Source organism: Lepisosteus platostomus, chromosome 9 (genome assembly GCF_059453375.1).
Source record: "Lepisosteus platostomus isolate fLepPlt1 chromosome 9, fLepPlt1.hap1, whole genome shotgun sequence".
NCBI classification, from domain to species: Eukaryota; Metazoa; Chordata; class Actinopteri; order Semionotiformes; family Lepisosteidae; genus Lepisosteus; species Lepisosteus platostomus.
In genome coordinates, this window is record NC_142619.1 from 6,058,125 (window position 1) to 6,083,311 (window position 25,187).

At 41.0% G+C, this 25,187-nt stretch overlaps 1 protein-coding gene across 2 annotated transcripts in view; it reads right to left on the reverse strand.

Annotated features, from left to right (window-relative positions):
- ppm1h (protein phosphatase, Mg2+/Mn2+ dependent, 1H) overlaps positions 1-25,187 on the reverse strand; it is a 77,008-nt gene that overhangs the window by 16,505 nt on the left and 35,316 nt on the right. For both annotated transcript variants that reach the window (XM_088646680.1, XM_088646679.1), the window contains exons 3-6: positions 24,381-24,722; positions 13,100-13,212; positions 8,275-8,359; positions 3,915-4,033 (exon numbers count right to left, since the gene is read on the reverse strand). In XM_088646680.1, the coding sequence (XP_088502806.1) occupies positions 3,915-4,033; positions 8,275-8,359; positions 13,100-13,212; positions 24,381-24,722 (659 nt within the window). The remainder of the gene's footprint in view (positions 1-3,914; positions 4,034-8,274; positions 8,360-13,099; positions 13,213-24,380; positions 24,723-25,187) is intronic.

Consider the following 25,187-nt stretch of genomic DNA (forward strand, 5'->3'; position numbering starts at 1 on the left):
GAGGTCACGGGTATTATTCTTCTCTTTTACAGTAACAGCCTTTTACATTTAACAACCATATTACTATAGTTACTTGCATCTTCATTAAACATTAAGTGTCCTACATAAAGAAATTAGCTAAGGCTGACTTCTGAGGTAATACAGAAATGTTTGAGAGTCACGTGAGCACACCAGAACAGAAAACGTCCTTTTACTAATCACAAATGGATTTAGATTACAACTCATCTGATATGTGATGTGACACAAAGAGGTGGGATTTCAGGAATGGTGACCTATTTCTCAAGGAAATGTCTTCCTTAAAGTCTGGTGGCTATAAAATATAGGATCCACAGTATGGTAATGTGCCACATAAGGTTCATCACCATTCACTGTGCTAGCAACGCAGTCTGAATAAACATCTCTTTGATGTGAAGGGGCTACAGTTTAGGTTCAGCTCATGTATTGTAATGTGTTTTTTGGTTGTACCATATTTTGTGCTTACACCTTTGTGGTCTGCAGAATTAAAATTACAAGCTAGACATTTGGACTGTATTTCAGGGTAGAATTTGGGCAGGCAACTCTTGGTTTAAATTGAATTATTATTGCTCTTGTTATGCTCTGCAATCTACATCTTCCAAGCATTTGTCTTTAGGTTTGACATTATTGTGTCCTGCTAGAAAATGTTTAACACATTTTCACATTTCATATTCCATTTTCTGCATTACTTAGTATGCCAGGCACAAATTACTGGTTCATGAGAATTTTTTTTTGTCACAGATAAGGCCACAATCTTTTGTTCCTGAATCGCTGGACATTACTGGATGTGCGCTGTTCGTACTTTAAAGCGTGGGACCAATTAATCACTATCATGAGCTGTGCAGTCCAATTCAGGTCAGTTCTCTGTCCCCGCCACTCCATCAAAACACTGGAAGTCTATCGAACATTCAGAACAAGCACAGGGCGAACAATCCATCATTTCAATGCGCTGGCTCTGCAGCCTGACTCCTACTCTGCGGTAGGAGTCTCTGCCTGCCCCTGCATCTTTAAATAGGCTTGGATAAAATCACGTGTTCCTTCTGGAGTATGTGCACACAGAGGAGTAGTGTCCTGGCAATCTAATAGAAATAGAAATAGAAATAGAAATAGAAATAGAAATAGAAATAGAAATAGAATCTTACTATCTAATAGAAAACAAAATGTTGCCAGATATTCTGGAGTGAAAGGCAATCTGTCAAGATCTCAAGGCTGCCCATTTTAATTGACTATTTAAAAATGAATCCCACGCTATGGGTTAACATCACTGATGCCCAGTGCCTACTTTCTGTGTCTGCATGGATAGAGTATGCCATTTTGACCTTATTCTGTGCAAAGCTATTTCTGTAACCTTTATGTGTTATGATGTGTTTTAGTCACAAATACCAGGTTAACAAGAATTTATACGGTATGTACTGTAGAAAGTGTAATATATGTAATGTTTAGGTGATAATGACCTTTTTGGCTATAATTAGATGAGCATTTTTAGTTTCATGCAATTCAAGAATACCTAATTTAGGAGAACGTATTTTTATCACTCTAATGTGCTTTGGCATGGACACCAACATGCAATTTGGCCTAATGCTTGCGAGAATATAGTAATCTTAATTAAATCACGTGGGTGACACACAGACAGCCTTTGCCATCTTCCATTTTCTCACCTCTGCTAAATAAATAAAATGACATTCAAATAGAGAACAGTGTTAGCATGCGTAGGCTGCAAAGGGACAGGTAAAGGTTTTTTTCCATGCTGAAAGGAAAAGAAAACAGGCTGTGGAGCCTTCTTCCTTGAATAAATGTGTACTCATTTTCATTTGGGAGTGGACTTAGAACACATCCCTCCTACAGTTCTTATTTGTCTTTTTATGGAAAACTAGTTTTTGATTTACTGATTTGTTTTCGAGTTACTCCATCTTCTCTGCCGTGTAACTTGAAAACTACAGTACCTGCATTTTGTTCCGTTATAACTAATAAAACTACAAAATAGCAGTAGTATTACAAATACGTCTTTACTTTCGATATTCTTTGACACCTACAAAAATCTAAACTACAGCTTGATGTATGGTTGACGTGTAAGTAAATGTACGCAGAAATTAACTTCCAGCAGAAGTCAGGAAGAGTTTTTTTCAGAATGTGGCATTTTTTTATGTAACAAAACCTTTGCGGTTATGAAAGACACTCAGAAGAAGGACTTGCTCGCTTTTTTTGCCGACAGTGGCTGGGAACAACAGATGTGGAACCTTCTTACGAAACACTTCTGTGCTTTAATCTGAAACTTGTAGCTCCTGGCCTGTATTTCTTTCCCGTCTCATTCTGTGGCCTTTCCTGTTGACGCAGAATTTCTCCACACAAAGGGGCATGGACACATTTTCTCTGCAATGCCTGGGGATCTATGTAAATGGTAATGAAGAGCATCAGATGGGGCTGGTTTATTAGATGTGCTCTCGGGGGGATTCTGTTCGAGGCTTCTCTAATAAGCCCCTGTCTCAGATCCAATGAATTAATTTCTATTGATCTATGGCCCATCAGTCAAGCCAGCTCCTTAAAAGAAAACATACAACCACTCTGGGCACGGAGCCTGTCCACTCCCTTGCAGTTTCAAGCAATCCCGTCTACACAGGCAGGAGGCAGGGAAAAAGATCAAATGGAAGCATATGGATGTGCGAGCTCTAAAAGCCACAGTCAATAAACATTCCTGCCCATTTCATCTGAATTAGAACATGCTTTCAGCGTCTCTGACAAAACTCGTGAGCATTTATTGTACAGTGCTGAGAAAAAGTTTGTGATCCCCCTAGGCTGGCTGGTACGTTTGTATATTTTAGGCCTAACACGTAATTATATTTTCATGAAAGTTATAATACAAAAAAAAAAGAAGCAAACCAGATTAAATGTATATCACAAAGACATCAAATATATTTGGATGACTTATTTAAGAAAAATGATCCATCGGTACATATCCTCGTGTGAATAAGTAGCCCAACACTTTAGATTTAGTAACTTATGGTGCCTCTGTCAGCAGTAATGATCTCAATTAGGTTTTCCTGTAACTATTTATGAGTCTCTCATTTTGGCTTTCACAAATTTTGGTCCATTCCTCCTTCCAGAAGTGCTTCAAAATGTCATTCCTCCTCGTGACATTTAAGTTCCTCCTTAAGCATGAACAGCTTGTTTCAGACTCTGCTTTAATATTTTATTGGGGTTATCTAAGGAGTTTAGGAGACTATGGAAGGCCAGATTTGGTTCTCTCCACATAAAACATTGATCTTTGTGGCCGAAAAGTTGAGCTTTTGACTCATCTTTCCAGGGAACATTCTTTCAGTCGTATTGTGGATCATCCAGGTGCTCTTCAGTGAGACTTCTCCTTTACCTCTGAATACTATCCAGAAATTTGGTGAAAACCAAATGAACCTCCCTTTGGATGGATGAACTGCATTCTAAATGTCAAGCATGGAGGTGGCAGTATCATGACATGGAGGAGCTTTGCTTTTCCTTAGGATCTGGATGGCCTGTCAACAGTGGCAGAAACAGTGAGCTCAGACTTCTTTCAGCCAAGTCTGCAGGGGAATGTCAGGCCATCCATTCGGCAGCTAAGGCTCAACCAAAAGAGCCTCACACAGCACGACAATGATCCTGAAACTACAGACAGTACAAGCCGATCTATAGCAGGATGGCTGAAGAAGACGACATTTGCAGCATTTCGTCTGGCCAAGAAACCTCATATTATTATATCATCATATATTATCATGTTATTAGAAAATGACAACATTCACAATGTAAAAGAAATAATCAAGGTGCACACTGAAGGATGAGCAGCAGATTCTAAGATCTGAGGATTATTTTGCTTTTCTGAATGCCGTGTCACTGCGTGTAGTTTTAATAAAGGGAGCATTAACTGAACTCACCAGCCTGTCATGCTGAAGTCCCTGTACAACATCTTCTTGCCCACCTCCTTTCGCTGCACCCTCCTGGGGAACTCCAAGTGGGTAAATTCGTTCCCTAATAAGTGAGGCTGCATGTAGGCCTGGAACACAGAACGGAAATAAAAGCATAAATATTGTAGTGGAACAAGAAAAAGATCCTACATTTCGGTGGGCTTTCAATTTTCAGAAACAAGTGTCCCACCAGTTGACTAGACAAAGGACAAAGTAACAACTAAAGGTTTATTCCATGCTGAAAAGAGAAGAAAAGAAACGCAATGTTTCGAAGAAGGAGAAGAAGGAGAGGCTCCTCTACACGAAGGTGGCTCCATAGCTGAAACGTTGCGTTTCTATTCTTCTCTTTTCAGCATGGAATAAACCTTTACTTGTTCCTTTGCAGCCTACGCATGCTGACGCAGCTCCCTACTAGAACTAAACGCCCTAATTCCACTATACCAAATCACTGACATACGGAGCCTTTATACAGGACTGAAAGAAAGGCAATCCTGAAAAAGGCCTGGTTATAGGTGGGCGCTCTGCAGTGTTAGGTTCCATTTTGTGTTGGTTGACGTATCTTACATTATTTTTGTTAAATGTATACAGGTATGTGTTCCCAGAAACAACCCCCACCATTCCAAGTGATTGGAAGCAGTTGACAGCTTTGCATCCATTCGACTAAAAGTTAAAACACTGTCACACATATTAGAGAGAGTGCTCAACCCTCTCTAATATGAGCAGCAAGTTCAACTAGAGGAATGGCATTATAAATGTTTTCCCAGATCTCACTGGTTTGAGAACCGCCAACTACACAGAGTGAAACAAATAATCTATTATCCTAAGCTTTCCATTTATATCCATTTATTTTCCAGATTTCTTCTTTGACTAAGCCTCCCAGTGTATTGTAAAGTGATTGTTGGTACTAGTTTGGTCACTCCACATTTCTTTTAATGGTTTACTAAAGTTAAGAAACATTTATTTCAGGTCATTTAGACAGTTGTTTTGCATGTTTCAACCAGGGAAATATGCTGATAAAAAGATAAAACACTGTCTTAAAAAAGAATTGGAGATGTATTCTGATGTATCTTTTTTTACATCTCCCTAGGAGACAATTCTCCCTGGGCTCTAGACCAGCACATCACACAACATTCAACATAAACAACATAAAAAATCACAATCTAGTTATAATATAGTGAGAAGGAACACCAAAGGAAACAACACATCTTGTACAATATTTCTTTAATCTCTTCAGGACTTTTAAATGCAGGAGTGATCTTTAATAAAAGCACTCCTGCATCAGAATTCCAAACAGGGCACTGTGATAATATCAGGCAGTTCTAGGATGACTTTCCTGGATTTGAGTTTTTACCGACGGCGTTCTAAACTTTTTCGTTGTTATTCAGCTCGTCTCCGAGGCTTTCAGCTCATCTGAGATAATAAATCGCTTTTTATCAAGCCACACGGAGACAAAAGATTAAAAATAAATAATTGTTCAATTCTGTCCAGGATTTAAAATGTTTCTTAAACGTCACAAATACCTACAACGTTACTCAATATAAATTACATTTGAACACACATTTTCGGATAAATAGAGAAAAAAGAGAACCGATTTAGTTTGTTTGAGGCACATTCTGTAATCAAAAGTAAAGTCACACATTCAGTCATTTTTAACTTGCAGAATTAATAACTCCTGCAGTTTAAGGTTATGCCACAAACTACATCAGATAATAGAGCCAACAGAAAATATTAGCAAGCACACATCTAGGTTTGCGTATTATCAAGTCAGTGTGGCAGTTCAGTCAATCAGTCTAAGGCAGGCAGTTGAGGGTGAAAACAGTACATTTCATGACATATGAAATAATATTGCACTGCTGTTGAGTTCAGCACATACACTGCCCGGAGTTACTCCACAGATGATTAGCTTCTTCTCATTTTCCATACTGATACTCCCCCACCCCCCAAACTGGCCAATATCCTTAAAAAGGTCATTAAAAAGTCTCAGTGGGCCATGTCACTTCCCTTGGTGCCAATAACCCTGTTAGCTAATGATGTCTATACCCCCTAGCCAAGCAGAAATTTAAACCCCCAGCTTTTGGAAACAGCCTCAAGAATTGTTCCAGATACGTTCAGCAAGATCAGCTCCTCCTTTGCTAAATCTTTTGTGGTAAAACACTTTAGCAGGCAGACAATGAATTTTAGTGTTTCTTGGTTTACAGACACAGAGCAGACGTTCCTCGTTTTAGAACAAAAAGGCTGGTACAGACCAACAAAAACCTTAGACCTTAAGGGAAAGGTAAGTTGTTGAAAATGAATGCTTAACTGGACCGTTTCAACCCAATGTTGGGTTCCCCACATAAAAGAGTAAAAGCAGTTTAGGAAATAAAGTTATTACAAAGATCAGAGCTGAGCTGAGCTGAGTTGAGTTCCTGGGTATCTTCATTACTAATGATTTAATAATAATACTAATAATAATTGCTTACACTTATACAGCGCTTTTCTGGACACTCCACTCAAAGCGCTTTACAGGTAATGGGGACTCCCCTCCACCACCACTAATGTGCAGCCCCACCTGGATGATACGACGGCAGCCATAGTGCACCAGAACGCTCACCACACATCAGCTATCAGTGGGGAGGAGAGCAGAGTAGGACGCCGGGGTTACACCCCTACTCTTTTCGAGAATAACCCTGGGATTTTTAATGACCACAGAGAGTCAGGACCTCGGTTTTACGTCTCATCCGAAGGACGGCGCCTGTTTACAGTATAGTGTCCCCGTCACTATACTGGGGCATTAGGACCCACATGGACCGCAGGGTGAGCGCCCCCTGCTGGCCCCTCTAACACCTCTTCCAGCAGCAACCTTAGTTTTTCCCAGGAGGTCTCCCATCCAGGTACTGACCAGGCTCACACCTGCTGAGCTCCACTGGGTTGCCAGTTGTGAGTTGCAGGGTGATATGGCTGCTTTTAACGCGATCCGAGCATGTAAATGGAGCTACAAAGAAGACACAATGGTGCCTTTACGTCCTCAGACAGTTGAGAAAATTTGGTCTGTCTTCAACTATTCTTTCTTCATTCTACAGGTGCGCTAATGAAAGTGTGCTCACGTGTGGTATTACAGAGTGGTTTGGCAGCAGCTCGTTGTCTGACCGGAAGGCATTACAGAGGGTGATCAGGTCAGCCCGGTCCATCATTGGAGAACAGCTCCCCTCTATTGTGGACATTTTTACAATTCGTTGTCTCAGGAAGGCTGGGAGTATTGCTAAGGACACCAGTCATCCTGGTTTCTCACTTTTCTCTCCCCTGCCCTCAGATACGCATTATAGGAGCAGAAAGGCACAAACTTCCAGATTCTGAGACAGTTTCTTCCCACAAGCTGCCAGATTACTGAATCTACCACTGGCTCACACTGGTGGGTTTGCTGACTTGTATTTAAGTTGTATGTTATTTGACTTTGTTGTTGTTGCTGATGCTGTTCTGTGTTTATGCTTTGGCGTTTCCTTGATGTCTTCGTATTGGAGCATGCATGCAAATAAGCATTTCATTGCACTTCTGCCTATGACCAATGAACTGAATTTAACTGAACTGAGCTATAAAATATTCTCTTTAGAAATGTTCAGCAGAGAAGTCGGAATTTAAGACTGAAATATTACAGAAATGCTTAGTAAATCTTGTCAGTAGAAATGACAATGTCCTTTCAGCTGGGACAGTGAAGCCAAAACTATGATTTTTCCTATCAATCATTCTATCAGTCAATTCCATCATATGTAGAGTGGCCCCTCCTGTATGAGAAACGACTTTATGAATTTTCATTTATACTATACCTACTGTCCTGTTTTTTCATATGACAATTTCATTCCAAGCTAAGCTCTTGTAAAGCATTGCCAAGATTCTACTTTTCTGACATCTTCTTGGATAAGGAATTTAATTTTTATTTTTATTACATTTTAACCCTTTTATAATAAAGGCTCATGTGTTGAGAACCTTCAGTACTGGATAGTACCTAACTGTAACAATGTAACTACTGTACTATAAATGAGAAGCAGTATTCTTGTTTTCCTACATACTGTACCATTTTTATTTTAGATCTTTGCATTATTTTTTATAGTTTATCATTGTTCATAGTCTAGAATAGCAATATTTGAATTATTTTATCATTACCAAGCAATTGAAACAAATTTATACTCATCATCTAGATTGATGACGTGTGGTCAATTCATTAAACTTTCTTTCCCTTATTAAGGATGAGTCAAAACAGGGAAACCTCATACAAAAGAAAACTATTAATCTACCATAAATGCCACATTAAATTAAATTTAAAATAATACACTCGTAAACCACGGTCTCTTACCAAAAATTGAAGCCTCTGCCGTTCAGATTCTGGGGTAAATTCTGAAGACATTGGGATAATTTCCCCATTCCGGATGATAATAGCCCTTCACGAAAAGACAGCAACAGGGACAGAAACAAGTGCTGCAGTTACTGTTACATTGAAACTGTAAAAATTGTATATTTTTTGCTCATTTTTTTAAATATAAAATAAACACATTTGGTATCAGTTGAACAGGTTAAAAAATATTAAAAATATGGAACCTTTACGAATAAAGAATAAATATGTTAGTTATTAGCAGTCAAAACCTACAGTAGCTTTATCATAACTAATTTTGCATTAAATTACAATTACAAATTACAACTGCATTCCCACAACCCCTGCTGCAATTTTACAGTGTCTCTAGTAAGTCTTTTATTACTGTTTCTTACAGTTTTCTGGACACTCCACTCAAAGTGTTTTACAGGGGGGACTCCACTAAACCACCACCAATGTACAGCATCCACCTGGATGATGCAACGGCAGCCATAGTGCGCCAGAACGCTCACCACACATCAGCTATCAGTGGGGAGGAGAGCATAGTGATTAAACCAGTTCAGAGATGGGGATTATTAGGAGGCCATGACTGGCAAAGGCCAGGGGGAAAATTGGCCAGGACACCAGGGTAACACCCCTACACTTTTCAGGAAACGCCTTGGGATTTTTAAAGACTGCAGAGAGTCAGAATTTTGATTTAACATCCCATTTAAAGAACAGTGCCATTTTTAACGTACAGTATAGCATCCCTGTCATTACACTGGAGCATTAAGATCATACAGACCACAGAGTGAGCCTACTGGTCCCACTAACACCTCTTCCAACTGCAACCTTAGTTTTTCCCAGGAGGTCTCCCATCCAGGTACTGACCAGGCTCACACCTGCTGAGCTTCAGTGGGGCTGCCAGTTGTGAGCTGCAGGCTGATACAGTGGCTAGCTATATATTTGCAATTTACTCCCAAATGACTGGGATTTTATTTTGCTTACAAAATGCCAGGGTGACCTCCAACATGTTTGAAAGCTGAACAAAATGTTCATATTAATCTTATCCTAAGTTAAGGGTTCAATTGTAGCACAAAAGTGAACAGTCCTGCAACACTAAGACTAGGGATTGTGAACTATTGGTTCAGCAGTTAGTTTCAGGTATAACGGAATGAAGAACAGCTTTATTTGCTGCTGTTTGAACAATAGAGGAATATCTTCCCAGGAAATTCTTCATGGAAATTTTAACTAGGTTTGACATTTTGAATTTTGTGTCTTCCGTTCTGCCAGTCTTTTTGGACACTCCACAATGGTCTCTTTCACGACTTAGAAAGCTTGGACACATTCAGCAACCTCTGGCCAAATCAGTTTCCTGCACCTTATTTTACCTAATCTTCAGTTTTGCTCTGTTTCCACAACAGCCATACAGCTTGAGAATTAATGTAGCCATCGGGTCTGCTGAACTTATAACAACAGGGCTTTTTAATTTGCATACAAATTATATTGTGGCTGGATTCTCGCCAGGGAGTTTTCTATCGCCAAAAGCATGCCATTAACACAGGGCTGCCAGCTTTCATTGTCCTGGTGGTAGATTTATGAATCTGAGAAAAACTCACCACGACATATGGCAGAGCAATTTGGGGTACAGCAGTTTGATTGTGTCTTTTAAAACCACGAATAAAAAAAATGTTAAAAGAAACAAATTCAAGTTGGAACTAAAAAACAAACAAAAACACGGAAAAGCAGATTTCTACGCGATGGTGTACACCCGACATGAAGAATATGACTGTCGAAATCAGTCATGAAATCTCATTAGCTGAAATCTTATTTTGGTAGAGGAGGGGGATGGGGAGGGTAAAGACTCTCAAGACATCTTTCAAAATAAGACGGACGTGAGTGGATTGCTCTGTGACTGAATGGGTCAGGGGCAGAATAATGGAATTATTCGAGACAGACAGGATGTTATTAGTCCAGATGCAATACTCCTAATCCAGTTCTGTTAATGCTGTGATAAGATTTAAAAAGCGAGTGGGGGGCCTTCTCCCACATAGCAGAACGAACACAAATGAAATTGATTTTCATTAATAATTGAGAATCCCACTCTAAACATTTTGGTCTTTCAGTATCATAAACTAAAGTGGTTCCCCATTCCTCTTTGCTGTCGTTTGAAAATATTCTTTCATAAACATTTTCAGTTAAAGGAGTCCCTCTTAGAATTGCTTATGATATTGTTTTTAGACCACGGAGAAAGATTCTTAAAGTTTCTTTCCAGGAGAAATTGTTTTCTTAATGAGAGGATCCTACTGTACATTGCTGATTCCAGTTAAGTATGTTTTTCAGGCTGGAATTTGGTATCATGTCCTACATAGAAGTGATTGTATTACTATGCTAAAACATTTTAAACATATATCCTCAGATTCAACTCGGCAAAGTGAAATTTTAGCTGTAATATTATTTTGTTTTGTTTTTTTTTAGTGCTAGCCACATGCCCAGCTGTTTTCCCTCTTTTTCTCTGAGCTAAGACATCATGGCAGTGTGACTAAACCTGACAAACCTTTTTCTGAAAGCAGACATTAGCTTTTGCGTGTTGAAATTCAGGAGCATATATCTGTCACCACTGTTACAGACTCTGGAGGCAAGAAGGAGCACATAAATCAAGCATAAGTTCAAATACTGTATATTTTTTTACCATCTTCAATAATCCAATCATACATTTTCGGGATGGATGAAACCGCTTTATCCAATACAGGGTCATGGGGGAGCCAGAGCTTATCTCAACAAGCAATGGGCGCAAGGCAGGACACGCAGGGCACACACAGACTCCTGCAGGGCCAATTTTCCCAGAGGCCAATTAAAAAAACGGTATGATTTTGGACTGTGGGAGAAAACCAGAGCACCTTGAAGAACCCCACGCTAACACAGGGAGAGTATACCGAGAACAACCTCCATAAACACAAACTCCACAAAGATAGCACCCCAGGAATTGAACCGAGGGCACCAGTGTTGTGTTAACCACTGCCTCACCATTCCGTCCCATCTTCGGTAACAAACAAGTTTAGCAGCTAACCTGGAGTAAGTTATAATGTGAAGTATTTTAACTCCACATGTTGTTTTTCAGAAGAGTAACAGTAGAGACAGCCTCACAAACTAAAGGCTCTCTGTGTCCAGAGCCCTCCATTACACTTCTCTTTTGAAAGCAAACCAGTCCCTTGTATGAGTTGTATGAATGAATTCCCCTGGGTGAGCACACTGCTTCACAACACAGTAGCACACGAGAGCCTAAATTGGGGGGGAGACAGGCCATGAGTTTGTACCCAAATGACAAAAATAAAATTTCTGTCAGCCTAGGTTTCAATTTTGCAGGCTCCTGTTTTGTTAACGAGATTCCCTCAACTGGGTTGCTGTCAGAGTCTTTAGACAGTAAATAGGCCTCCCTGAGCAGAGAGCTCCTACTTATGTCTTGTTTTACACATTGGAGAGGAACAGGTGTAAATTGGTGTTTCGTTAAGGGTAGGAATGAGATGAAATCACCAGGAAAAAGGGGATAGCTGTAAGGTTAAATCACTGTAATTAAGGCAGTTCCAAGCTGTCATACCTTCTTCTAATGCCCAACTACACTAATATATGGTATCTGGAGGGGAGAGCTTCTGGGAAAGCTACAGTTGCTGCTGGAAGAGGTGTTAGTGGGGCCAGTAGGGGGCACTAACTTTGTGGTCTGTGTTGGTCCTAATGCCCCAGTATAGTGATGGGAACACTGTACTGTAAAAAAAAAAATGTGCCATCCTTTGGATGAGATGTAAAACCGAGGTCCTGACTCCCTGAGGTCACTAAAAATCCCAGGGCGTTTCTCGAAAACAGTAGGCGTGTTAACTCCCGAAGTCCTGGCCAAATATTCCCAGATCATGGCCTCTTAATAATCCCCATCTACTGTATGAATTGGCTATAAGTGGAGTGTCTACAATAGTGCTATAGGAGTTTAAAGAATTCATTATTATTGTATTTCTTGAACTAACTAGTTGCTCCAAAGGCTCCAATTAGCTACAGTAACTAAGAAGGGATTAAACAAAAACCAGCAGGTGTGCGGGCCTACATGACCAAGACTGAGAACTCCTGCCTTACAGGAAAATTAGCACAAATGGGAGTAGCAGTTACTATAATAGTATTGTCAATGGAAGTTTGTAAGTGTCTGACCGATTCCAAGAATTGACCTGAGGAAACCCCACACTGGCTGTGTTACACTGGAGTTCACAGACGTCTGAATAAAAACAAAAAAACGTTTTTTTCTTAAAACTATATTTTTTTTGGCAAAAGCAAAATACATAGCTTTTATACCTTATTCAATTTTTTGCATACATTATGATATTTCTATTGAAGATGGCATGCATTTCTGGCTATGTAATTTTTGGTTAAGCGTAATTCTAACTACTTGCTCAAACCAAAGGAAATCAAATGAAAATGATTTGGACAATTACATTTTTTTCTGCAAGTGCATATACAGCACCTGGTTATGTGCAATTTGAATGGCCATCTAATATCCTCAAATGTTTTAGGAAATACTGTAGCTTGAGATTATGGGAAGCTACCTGCGTGGAGTTTGTAGAAGTAGTCTTGGAAAGTCCTGGGTAATGGTCCATAAGTTAATGTCTCAAAGCTTTGAATCCACTTTCTTACCAATGGTAGTTTTTGGAAGGAAACGGTGCTGAAATGGGATTGGGATTTCCGATCTTGCTTTCCAGTGTTTTTGAAAGGCCGCAGAAGACTGCGAGGACCAGACATGAGCATCAGGACTTGTGTCAGCCGGACACCCAGTTCCAAAGTCACCTCTCACCTGCTGTCGCCTGCATTCCCAATGTAGAGCTTTCCCAAAAGGAAGACCACAACCAGTGCAGTACAGCCCCCAGAGATGTTGTATACGCTTCTCTCACTTTCAATCTGCGAGTCCTACAGGCAAACAAAACAAAAAGAGACAGAACCCAGTTTGTTAGTGAGATTATTACCCGATTTGCTGCTGGGAGGTCGACGCTGGATATCCTCCCAAAAAACTCAGTTTCTCTTACTTTTATTGATTGTCTGGGTAACACAAAATTTAAAACCTGTCCATCATATTTACTGAGGCAAAAAAAAAGATGATAATCATAAAGTAATCAGTTCTGCTGATTGAAAAGTAATTTTTTGGGTGGCCATGACCAATGGCTGATGTAAACAAACTCCATTATCGAGCTATTTGTTTTTGTTTTTCTAGTGCTGTTCCTGCCAAAGGATAGCATATTCCACTTCTCTGGATTATCTTTGTACTAACAAGTGTTTTGTCTCAAGGGATGCTTTCTTGTTAGAAAAAAAAAACACTTTTAACTGAGAATTTAACAGCTGCTGTTAAATGTTTGTAGTATCCAGAGAAATTAATAAACACAGCAAAAATAATAATCGCTATACTTTTTTATATTCTTTTCCCAAAATGTAATTCTCTTTTTTCATTTCATTGATTTTTCAAAATCACCAATTCATTCTTGTTCCAAAGCCTACATTTATACGGGACTGTAAATCACAAGATACATTCATCACTTTAGACTTTTACTGTCATGCTATATGGTTTTAGATGTGACCTGAATCAGGAGAAAGAAACAGTTAATGATGAGACTGTCTTTTCTCCCAGAAAAGGGCAATATATGACACTAGGGCCCAGAAACCTCTTCATTACATTTACCCCCAACTAATCCCAGTGATGTTAGGCGGGATGCAACTAGGTTTTTGGTTTTCCAAAAACTTAAAAGAGATTTATTTCTGAAACATGTCAGTGTATTAAAGGGGAGCAGCAGTGCTATTTGTTTATTTTGGGGCTAGAAAGAATCAGCATTGATGAGTGCATTTCAAATCACAGTAAAAGTAAAACATACACAGTAGCTTGTAAAACCTCCAATTTACATCACAAAATCGACAACATTTCCAGGTATGCACTGTGCCATATTCTGGGATTCAGAACAAGGCAACAAATCTTACGGTGAAGTGTTGCAGTCGTAATACATTGCAACGAAGCAGGCTTGTGAATCTCTCTCTTTTAATCCAATAGAAATAGTTCTGCTGATAAATGGAACTTGTTAACTCTGCATGCAGATCACGTTGGAACATTTCTGTAGTGAAATGTCTGCTGCACAACCTGTTCGTCTTCACTCGTACATCGCATTACATTAGTCACTCCAGTGACTAGTGAGCAGGAAGGGCTACAATTTGCGCGAACTCTCTCTCTTGCCCAAGGCAAGACCAGCGGTTTGCAAGAACATGGCGACTTACAGTACTTTCACGAAATTCACGATTTTGTGCTTCATTCAAAATTGTCATTTCTTTCTATACCGTCAATGAATTAATTTTGTTACCAAGATTTAATAACCTGACTGAGAAATCGGGACTGCAGCTCCCCTTTAACCCTTCTATAAAGAACTCCCTGGGCCGAAATTCTTTGTCTTGTCTTAAAGTTTTAGAAATAAGCAAATATCTATTTTAACTTCACTACCACATTCCAGCATAGCACACTAACCAGCTGCAGGAAGATACAGACAAAAGTTACAATTTTAGAAAAAGCCCTAGAGTCACATATGTAGTACAGTTAAGTACATTGCAGTACAGTTGTTTAATAAGAAATATTAGCTATTTTTTTTTACAGAATTTATCCAAGACAACTTGTTGTCAGGTCATGGTGGTGTGTGGGGGTTGTCCTTGAGTTTGTCAAACAGATCATTTGCGAGTCAATACCAAAACTTTGGGTCCACTCAGTAAAGCACGGTCCTGCTATGGTTACAAAAACAAAGGACATTTACTACATTTATATACATCACTGAAGCTAAGCAGGTGTGAGCCTGGTCAGTACCTGGATGAGAGACCTCCTGGGAAAAACTAAGGTTGCTGCTGGAAGTGGGGGAAGTTAGTGGGGCCAGCAGGGGGCACTCACCCTCCGGTCTATGTGGGTCCTAATGCCCCAGTATAGTGATGGGGACACTATACTGTAAACAGGCGCCGTCCTTCGGATGAGATGTAAAACCGAGGTCCTGACTCTCTGTGGTCATTTAAAATCCCAGGGTGTTTCTCGAAAAGAGTAGGGGTGTAACCCTTGAGTCCTGGCCCTTACCAATCATGGCCCTTACCCTAATAATCCCCATCTATGAATTGGCTTCATTACTCTGCTCTCCTCCCCACTGATAGCTGATGTTTGGGGAGCGTTCTGGCGCACTATGGCTGCCGTCGCATCATCCAGGTGGGGCTGCACATTGGTGGTGGTGGAGGGGAGTCCCCATTACCTGTAAAGCCCTTTGAGTGGAGTGTCACAGAAAAGCGCTATATTAGTGTAAGCAATTATTATGATTATTATCATTCAAATGACAACAGAAAGGAGGGGGACTGCTGCAAACTAATTGTGTTTAATATGTTTTCAAGGCCACAACAAACTACCAACTGTTCCGTCACACACTCTGCTACATCGCTAGTCTACAAGTTAGTAACCATGTTAACAGTAACTGCAGAGCAGTCGCTGCCATCAACACCAGCTTGACAGTACTCTGTGAGCCAAGCAAGCATACCTCTCCTCCTACACGCACCAGAAGGCTAGGGGTGACATATTTCAGCTCTGCTGTCACTTTGGAATGGAAACAATCTCCGAATGGAAATGGCTGCCATGTCCCTGACACATTCTGCAGCACAACCTGAACTACATACTAAACATAGTGTGGCGTTCTTACAAGTTGAAAGAGGCACAAATGCATTGTCAACTGGGGCCACCTGCTACAAATGTTTTCCTTCCCCAGGTCCTGGTGAGTCACAGGATCAGAGAAGTATACTTTAACAAACAGTATTCATCTCACAGTGAATAACACTGTCAGAGACAGAGGTTGCCAATACGTAATGCGACCAGAAATAACTATGCTATGGTCTGGATGTTGGAAGCCATGTTTAATACAGTACGGATAGATAGATAAGATAGATAGATAATACTTTATTAATCCCGTAGGGAAATTGATGTGCTACAGCAGTCCAGCCCAAGACAAGCAAAACAGACATCAGAATAGTTATAAAACAAAAGACAACAAAATAAATAAAAATAAATAAATACATAGGTGTGTGCAAAATGTGCTGATCATAGTCACTGTAAAAACAATAAAATATGTGCAAAATGTGCACAGGTTTATATAGACTGATTGTCCAAAAAGTACAATGGAGCAAACATGCTGTCCATAGATGACCAAATGAAGGGCTAACGGTCCTAGCCTAGGGCAGCGTTATACACCCTGACAGCCGCCGGGAGGAAAGACCTGCGGAAACGTTCCCTTGAACACCGTAGCTGGAGCAGTCTGTTGCTAAAAGTGCTCCGCTGCCCAGTAACAGTCCCATGAAGCGGATGAGAGGTGTTGTTCATGATGGCTGTGAGCTTGGTCAGCATTCTCCTCTCAGCCACCACCTCCATGGGGTCAAGGCTCATCCCCAACACAGTGCCAGCCTTCTTGATAAGTTTATTGAGCCAATCTGCATCTTTTGTCATGATGCTGCTGCCCCAGCACACAACAGCGTAGAAGATGGCCACCGCCACCACTGATTCATAAAAAATGTGTAGCAGTGTTCCACACACACCAAAGGATCTGAGCCTCCTAAGAAAATAGAGTTGGCTCTGACCTTTCTTGTACAGGGCGTCAGTATTACCAGACGGATGGAAACAGGGTTCAGCAGAGACTTATTCCTTCGAAAGTCGAAGATCATTTCTTTGGTCTTGCTGGTGTTAAGCTGGAGATGGTTAAGATGACACCACTCCACAAAATTGGTAATCAAGCTCCTATATTCCTCCTCCCTCCCCTCTCAAATGCACCCCACAATTGCAGAGTCATCCGAAAACTTCTGCAGATAACATGTCTCAGAGTTGTACCTGAAGTCAGAGGTGTAAAAGGTGAACAGGAATGGAGCAAGGACAGTCCCCTGTGGAGCCCCAGTACTGCTAACAATCTGTTCGGACACACAGCTCTGTAGCCGTACATACTGTGGCCTGCAGGTCAGACAGTCTATAATCCAGGACAGCAGGGGAGTGTCCACCTGCGCCGCCCTTAGCTTATCTCTCACTAAAGGTGGATGGATGGTGTTAAAGGCAGTGGAGAAGTCAAAGAACATAACTCTCACAATGCTCCCCGTCTTCTCCAGGTGAGAGTTAGCTCTGTGTAGCAGATAGATGACTGCATCCTCCACTCCCAAGCGTGACCGAACACAGAACTGCTTATCTCTTCTAGTTTGATGCCACTGTTTACACAGATATTTTGTTTTTACCTCTGAAGAATAGACTTTCCTAGATTGATGCTGTATTGTTAAGACTTTAATTAGGAGTTAAAAATCCTATATTAATCTGGGGCGCTACTTAAACATGGGGAATTTTGTATCTTTTATATAAACAAAGTCATTTTCCCCCCTTTTAATAAAAAGGTCTCTCAACAGCAAAAGAAACTGGAACTTTCTATGCCTTGTGACTTCACCCAAACACCTCTCTTTACCCTTTACTAATTGGATCCTCTTTGTATCCCAAATGTACTGTATGTTCTGCTTATGTTCATGTGAGTTTCCTCATGCTGTTCCAGATTTCCTATCACAGTCCAAAAACGTACTGGTAGGTTAATTGGCTTCTGAAAAATTTGGCCCTGGTGCGAGTGGGTGTGTGTTTATTTCTGTATGTGCTCTGTGATGGACTGGCGTCCCATACAGGGACTCAGTACCCATTGCTTGCTGGAATAGGCTCTGGCTCTACCATGATCCCGTATTATATAAAGCTGTTAGAAAATGGATGTGACTGATAATTATTTCTATTCCCTGTCTGAAGTCCTGGTGATGTTTTGGTACCTCTTTACATTTTATATTCCTTAGCAAATGGAGACGCATAGCTTTGGTGCAACTCGACTTGAGTTGTAAACTTCTTCTTAAAGAAAAACAGAGAAATTCTAGGGGATTTAGTACATATTAAAGGGACTTATCTCTTCAATCTTAGCAATGAAGAACTAACAGGAGACCTGACCCCTTTCTTATTTCAAAAGGAATACATGCAGACGTTTTATCTAAATTTAACACAATGTAACATCACCCTGGATTCTTTGGGAACTGGAAAACATTTACATACACATCACAGTCAATTATTAATGCATGGACTAAAATAAATAAAACTAATTCCCAGGGATTCCTTGAAATTCAGTTTGACAGTGTGATCAAAACACTTAGTGTCTCGAGACACTAAGGCGAGTATGACCTGTTTTTGGCCTTATGGTTTCTTGAATGTTTCTAGGCTTAAATGTCAAAATGAATTTCTATAGAAGAAGTGAATATACAGTAAATAAGACAGATACAGGCAGGCTACAATGCTTTTTGGCGTCCCATGCAATACAAGAATGGGCAACTTCAAATCTGTGGATTTTCCTTGGAATACATATGCATGCTGACAAACCTTCTTTTCGTTCCGTTTCTTGTAATTATGTCTTTCATAAGGTGAGAAATTTCGGCTTAGAAAAAATGGTGCCCTCCCAAGGATTTTTGTGTTTAATATGGGGCGAGATGCTATGCAGGATTCGAAACAGCCCTATGTGTTCTCACTTATCGAAAACAGAGAGGAGGAAAGTGTGCTTGATCATGCACTCAGGTAAGGAAAAGCCTTTCACCTTCATATGCCATAAACAGAAACTTAATCACTCGAAATATGCATGTGTGTTTCCAGAGAAATAAAGTGCACGGGTTATGGATGTTGATTAAATTAGCTTGGCGTCATTTTGACTGATTATTCACGATTGACCAGAAGGAACATTGACCACAAGAACGAACACAGGCAGGGAGCAATATGTGCCGCTTAACAAGAGAACATTTCATGACATCAGTAGTGAATCCAGGTCCTCTTTAGCACTAAATCAAGGTTTTTTTATTAACCAGCCTGAAGGATGGGGTATAGATGTGCAGAACATTGTGCTAATTATTGTGTATTAAATGACTAGCTGGCACAGAGCTGTAGTTATTGATTCCAGCTTGACTGCATAGTGCTACACTGATCAAAGGATCTCAATTGCTGTCGATCCTGTGGGACCAGCCTGAAGTGACAAAGATCCAGGAGGACAATACATGTCTATATGACGCTCATGCATAGCTTAAGTGGGAGATGAGAAAGAAATAAGCCACAGATGTCATAAACTATTATCAATTTGTCCCTTATGCACACCTGAAATGAGGGGACTGAACACAACAAATGACATTGCTCTGACATTTCTAAACATGTACAGTATGCAAAACTAATGCCCAAAAACAAAAGCTGAAATAATATACTTTTTGCCTGATATTAATCTTTTCATCTCAAATTCAAAATTCACTTCACTGTCCAACATTTCACTTTAAAGTGAGCTTCAAAACACACTGATGTTTTCTAACTGCAGCATATTCACAAGATTATTCTGGTGCTCCGTGTTGTGATTTACTAAATGCAAAAAACTGCAAATCTACAGCCATGGTCCAGTCTTTGGAGTTTACTTTTATGGCTCATAATGGCAGCATGCACTTCACTTGATGAAGAGGAAACTAAAAGAGAGAAACACCCACAAACCAGCAACAAGTAGCTAAAGTTAAGATGCATGTCAAAGCATCTCAAAGGAACATAAAGTCCAGAGACATTGTAAGTGTAAGGTGTATGCAGCCAAATACTAACTTTACACAGCTATGATTTACTTTAGGTTAATCTGTTCCAAAATTTACTGTGTACTGACCTGAAATTGGAAGGGATTGAAAACAAAACCATTTTAATTCTCACATGGTTTAACATGTACACACAAAAATAGCCAGAAATAAAAGCAGACATTCTGTACTCTGTATTGATTGTTTGATCTGAAATACAGATTTGTTTCGGAGCCGGCAAAAATGACAGATATCACAGCACTGCCCGAATACTCATTCTTTTCACTGTATTTTATGAGCGTTACTGTTTTAAGAATTGTGTTAAATGTATATTCTCCTCAGTAGGCTGCTGTAAAATCTTGTAATGGGTAAAAGATGGAAAATACAGGTTGCTTAGAACTTCCTCAGAGGAGTGGGAACTCTTCCCAATAACAGGATAGAAAATGCAAGGGTATAACAGGGTCTAACAGTAAGAATTCCACAGACTCTCATTTTCACACATGCAGATTTCTGACAACCAGATGACTTCCACTGATTTAAACCTCTGGAGGCCTACTTCCTGTACCTTTTCATCAGTCTGCTTTGTATTCTGGTAATTAGCTCGGCCACTGGTTTGTATTGTGTTGCATTTCTTTCATTTGACTGCTTACACAAGCGCTCACGAATCATTTTAACAAACTATCCGGGGACAGAATCATCAACCTTTATACGGCGTGTACAGTGAGGAAATGTCAGCACTGCACTGCCTTCAACACACAAGGACTGACCAGATGGAGCTCATTAATACATTGCAGGATGACCTCCTACGTCAAATTTCCTTGGAATCTAGGTCTGAGAGATATTTTAAGAATGCTTTGAAAAAGCGTATTGATATACAGTTTTTAGAGCTTGTGTCCTAAACTCTTCAAACATTTGATTGGGGGGAGTTCATATTTTTCTTATGAAAATCCCTATTTATGAAAGGCATTGCTTCATTTATAAAGCACATTTCTGGAAACATTGCTTTGCAAAGAATATTATTCATTTCCTGGGATGGGTTTCACAGTCAGGAGCTGCAGCTCACATCTGCTGAGTTTCAGTGGGGCTGCCTGGCTGGTATCTGCATGGAAGACCCAAAACTAAGGTTGCTGCTGGAAGAGGTATATTAGGGGCCAGTAGGGGCTGCTCAACCTGCGGTCTGTGTAAGTCCTAATGCCCCAGTATAGCCACGGGGACACTATACTGCAAAAAGCACTGTCCTTCAGATGAGATGTAAACCGAGGTCCTGGCTCTCTGTGGTCATTAACAATCCCAGGGAGTTTCTCGAAAAGAGAAGTGGTCTTGCACCAGTGTCCTGGCCAAATTCCACCCCCCAGCCTTTACCATTTATGACTTGCTAATAATATCATATCTCTGATCTGGCTTCATCACTCTGTTCTCCTCCCCACTGATAGCTGGTGTGTGGTGAGTGTACTGGCGCACTATAGCTGCAGTTGCATCACCCAGGTGGGGCTGCACATTGGTGGTGGAGGGGAGTCCCCATTACCTGTAAAGTGCTTTGAGTGAAGTGTCCAGAATGATAAGATTAGTAAGGATTATTATTATAAGTAGTTGTTATTATTGAGGATGATTTCGATTATTATGGATTAATATACTGTAGCTTTCCAAGCTTGATTGCAGTAGTTACACCTTTTAGAAATGGTATCAAGAAAGATCTGGAAATGTACAAATACAAAAGACAGATATCACCTCCAATGCAGGCCAGAGTCGGGGGGACACATCATTACATTAGTCTTTCTTTTCTATAGTGACATACTGTAAAATGAAGCACTTGTCGGGTGTTTGAACTTAATGTTAAACGAAATCAATAAAACAGGTGTGGGGATGACTTAACTAGTGCACATTGCACCCAATCAGATTAAATATATTAAAACACATTCCACTACCTTGTACATCTAAAGCTAAAAAAAGGACATTTGTTAGCACTCACTACAGTTTAATTTCTTTTCACTTTCACTTTCTATTAGTACTGTCAGCACAGTCTTAGGTTATCTCAACTGTTATCATAGGAACTCTAAAATGTACACAGTCCTACCTACACCTACTGCTGGAATATATTGAAAACAGCATCAAAAAGAGAATACTATCACATCCAGTTAGGATCCATGTTCTATAATTAAACACTGTTAATGCTGTGCTGTCATATTGACGTTTAAATTATTTGTACACTCAATATATTAACCTTTATAAACAAATTGTGCTTCAGCAGGGACCCCTGGTTTCAACTGAGCTAAAGAGCCAATGCAATAAAACTACTATTTATTATTGGTGTTAGCATTATATAGTGTTAACAGCTACATGGAAAAGAATCAGATATTTAGTTTTGCTTTTTTGACCAGAGGACTCTGAGCACACAGTTTTTTAGGATTGTGTACTTCGTCATTCATGCTCTCAGTTAAACCTGCTTGTTATCTTTAAAGACAACTAGGAAATGTTTAACAGATATTTTTGGGTTACATCCCAATAGCAGATAAAGCATTATGTACAGCCTTTATGAAACTACAGTATGACGATACAAAACAGAATAACAGTAGGGCACCATCTGGTGGTTAATCAATGTCCACTAAATCATTTCAGCTTTCCGGGATATAACATACAGGTATCTACTGCTACAAAGAAATGAACAAGGACTGCATAGCAATATATCCACAATATAATTATTATTGGACAGCTTTTTTGTTGGTGTTTAAAATATTACATTTAACAAAAGTGATACGTAAACTGTTGGCTCTTTAATTCAATTGCTAAACTATGCATTTTAAAATAAATTTACCAAATACATACACAGATGTATAATGTTTACACAACAAAATAGTTTTCTCTACTAAAGTTTTAATTTGTGTGGCCTGTTGACGTAGGACATCTGTTTAAACCTGATCATTTAGAAACACCCATTTACCTGGATAGCATGTCTCTGGGACAGAAAGGAAAAGGATGAAAAACCTAATGTAATAATAATAATAATAATAATTGCTCACACTTATATAGTGCTTTGCTGGACACTGCACTCAAAGAGCTTTGCAGGTAATGGGGACTCCCCTCCACCACCACCAGTGTGCAGCCCCATCTGGATGATGCGACAGCAGCTACAGTGTGCCAGAACACTCCCCACACACCAGCTCTCAGTGGGGAGGAGAGCAGAGTAATGAAGACAGAGATCGGGATTATTGGGAGGTCATGACTGGTAAAGGCCAACGGGAAATTTGGCCAGAAAATGGCATAACACCACTACTCTTCTCGGGAAACCCCCTGGGATTTTTATTGACTATAGTCAGGACCTCGGCTTTATGTCTCATCTGAAGGACAGCACCTTTATATAGTGTCCCCGTCGCTATACTGGGAAATTAGGACCCACATAGACCATGGGGTGAGCGCCCCCTGCTGGCCCCACTAACACCTCCAGCAGCAGCCTCAACTTTCCCAGGAGGTCTCCCATCCAGGTACTGAACAGGCTCACACCTGTTGAGCTTCAGTGGGGCTGCCAGCTGGGAGTTGCAGGGTGATATGGCTGCTGGCACAGGAGGAACATGGGAACACAGGTTTCCCAGGCCGGAATTGATTCAGGGACCCCTGAGTTGTGAGGCAGCAGTGCCAACTGACATATTACCATGTGCCTTCTATCAACTGCATCATTACTGTTACTATGCAATTATTATTATACAAGCTGCAACCTCATAAACGCTGCCTACTTATTTCTGTCTGATTACCTTTTGTGTCAGTGAGTTTTGCACATCTATCCATCCACCCAACTACCTGCAGGCCGGCAACGTTTCGGCTGTGTACCCTTCTTCGGGTCGAAACCATTTCCCTTCTTCTCTTTTGCAGCATGGATTCAACTTTTTACCTGTTCCTGTGCAGCCTACGCATGCTGACGCAGCTCCCTACTGGAACCACACTTGTATGATGTTTCGGCAACATACAGAGGTTTGACTGTACGACCAGCAGTACAAAGAATTGCACCTCCTAGGACCACATGAGCGTGCCTTGGGAAACCTGACATTTGCATAGCAGTATACTAGCATTTCACGTGTGAGGATCCCTCGCTCAACAGCAAAGCCATCTGGACCTGGAGGCTGGGCAGGACGACAGCACCCCCTTGGCGGCGACCTAAGCCGTGACCACCTACGATGCAGATGGAGAACTGTCAGTCAGCTCTGAGGAGGGTTAATTATCTGTATTGACCAGCCATTTCACAACAGAGCAAAGCGTGGTCCCAAATCCCCTGCAGGGGAACTGTAAGAACCTAGCAAGGGAGGGATTATGCAGCGTACAAAGAAGTGGTTTTTTTGACCCGAGACGGCAGTAAGCCAGGAAGAAAGAGAAAAAGAGGGGCGAAGTCTGAGCTTCAGCTTCGAAAAACCCCTCTGTCTGCCTGCTGGCTATGAGGATGGGCAATGGGCCGGCGGGCTCACCATTGTCTTGAAGGCATTCTCGATGGCCCCCGTGACAAGGCTCTCGTGCCGGATCTTCTTCTCTGTGAAGAACCGGGTCGGGGGGGTGCTGGGGGAGCCGGGGGCGCCGGCCGCCCCCCGCAGAGAGGCGGCGCGGGTCAGGGCCCGCCCCCCGGGGGCGTGGTCCGGATCCTCCCCGAGGCAGGTGGGCGGCGCCACGGCGCTGTTCCTCAGCACGTCCAGGACGTCCTGCAGCTGCTCCACGATGTGCCGCTGCAGCAGCCTGGAGGCCACCACGGCCGCCCCCGAGCCCGCGTGGCCGTCAAACAGCGCCCAGTAGTGGAACGTCAAGCCTTCTGAGTCCTGTCGAAACACACGCATGAAAACCCCTTCAGACAGGAAACAGGCTCAGATCCCTACACCACACAAGCACACAGGCATCCTAGAGATTTCCATATGTCCATTACCAGAAAGTCTCTTTTTCCTGGGAAGGGTGGTAATAATAATAATAATAATAATAATAATAATAATAATTACACTTATACAACACTTTTCTGGACACTGCAATCAAAGTGCTTTACAGGTAAGGAGGAATCCCACTACAACCACCAATGTGCAGCCCCACCTGGATGATGGGACGGCAGCCATAGTGCGCCAGAACACTCATCACATACCAGCTCTCAGTGGGGAGGAGAACAGAGTGATGTTCGGAGATGGGGATTATTAGGAGGATTATTTGGCCAGAAAGCCGGGGTTACACCCCTACTCTTTTCAAGAACCCCCCAGGGATTTTTAATGATTGCTGAGAGTCAGGTCCAAAGCACCTTT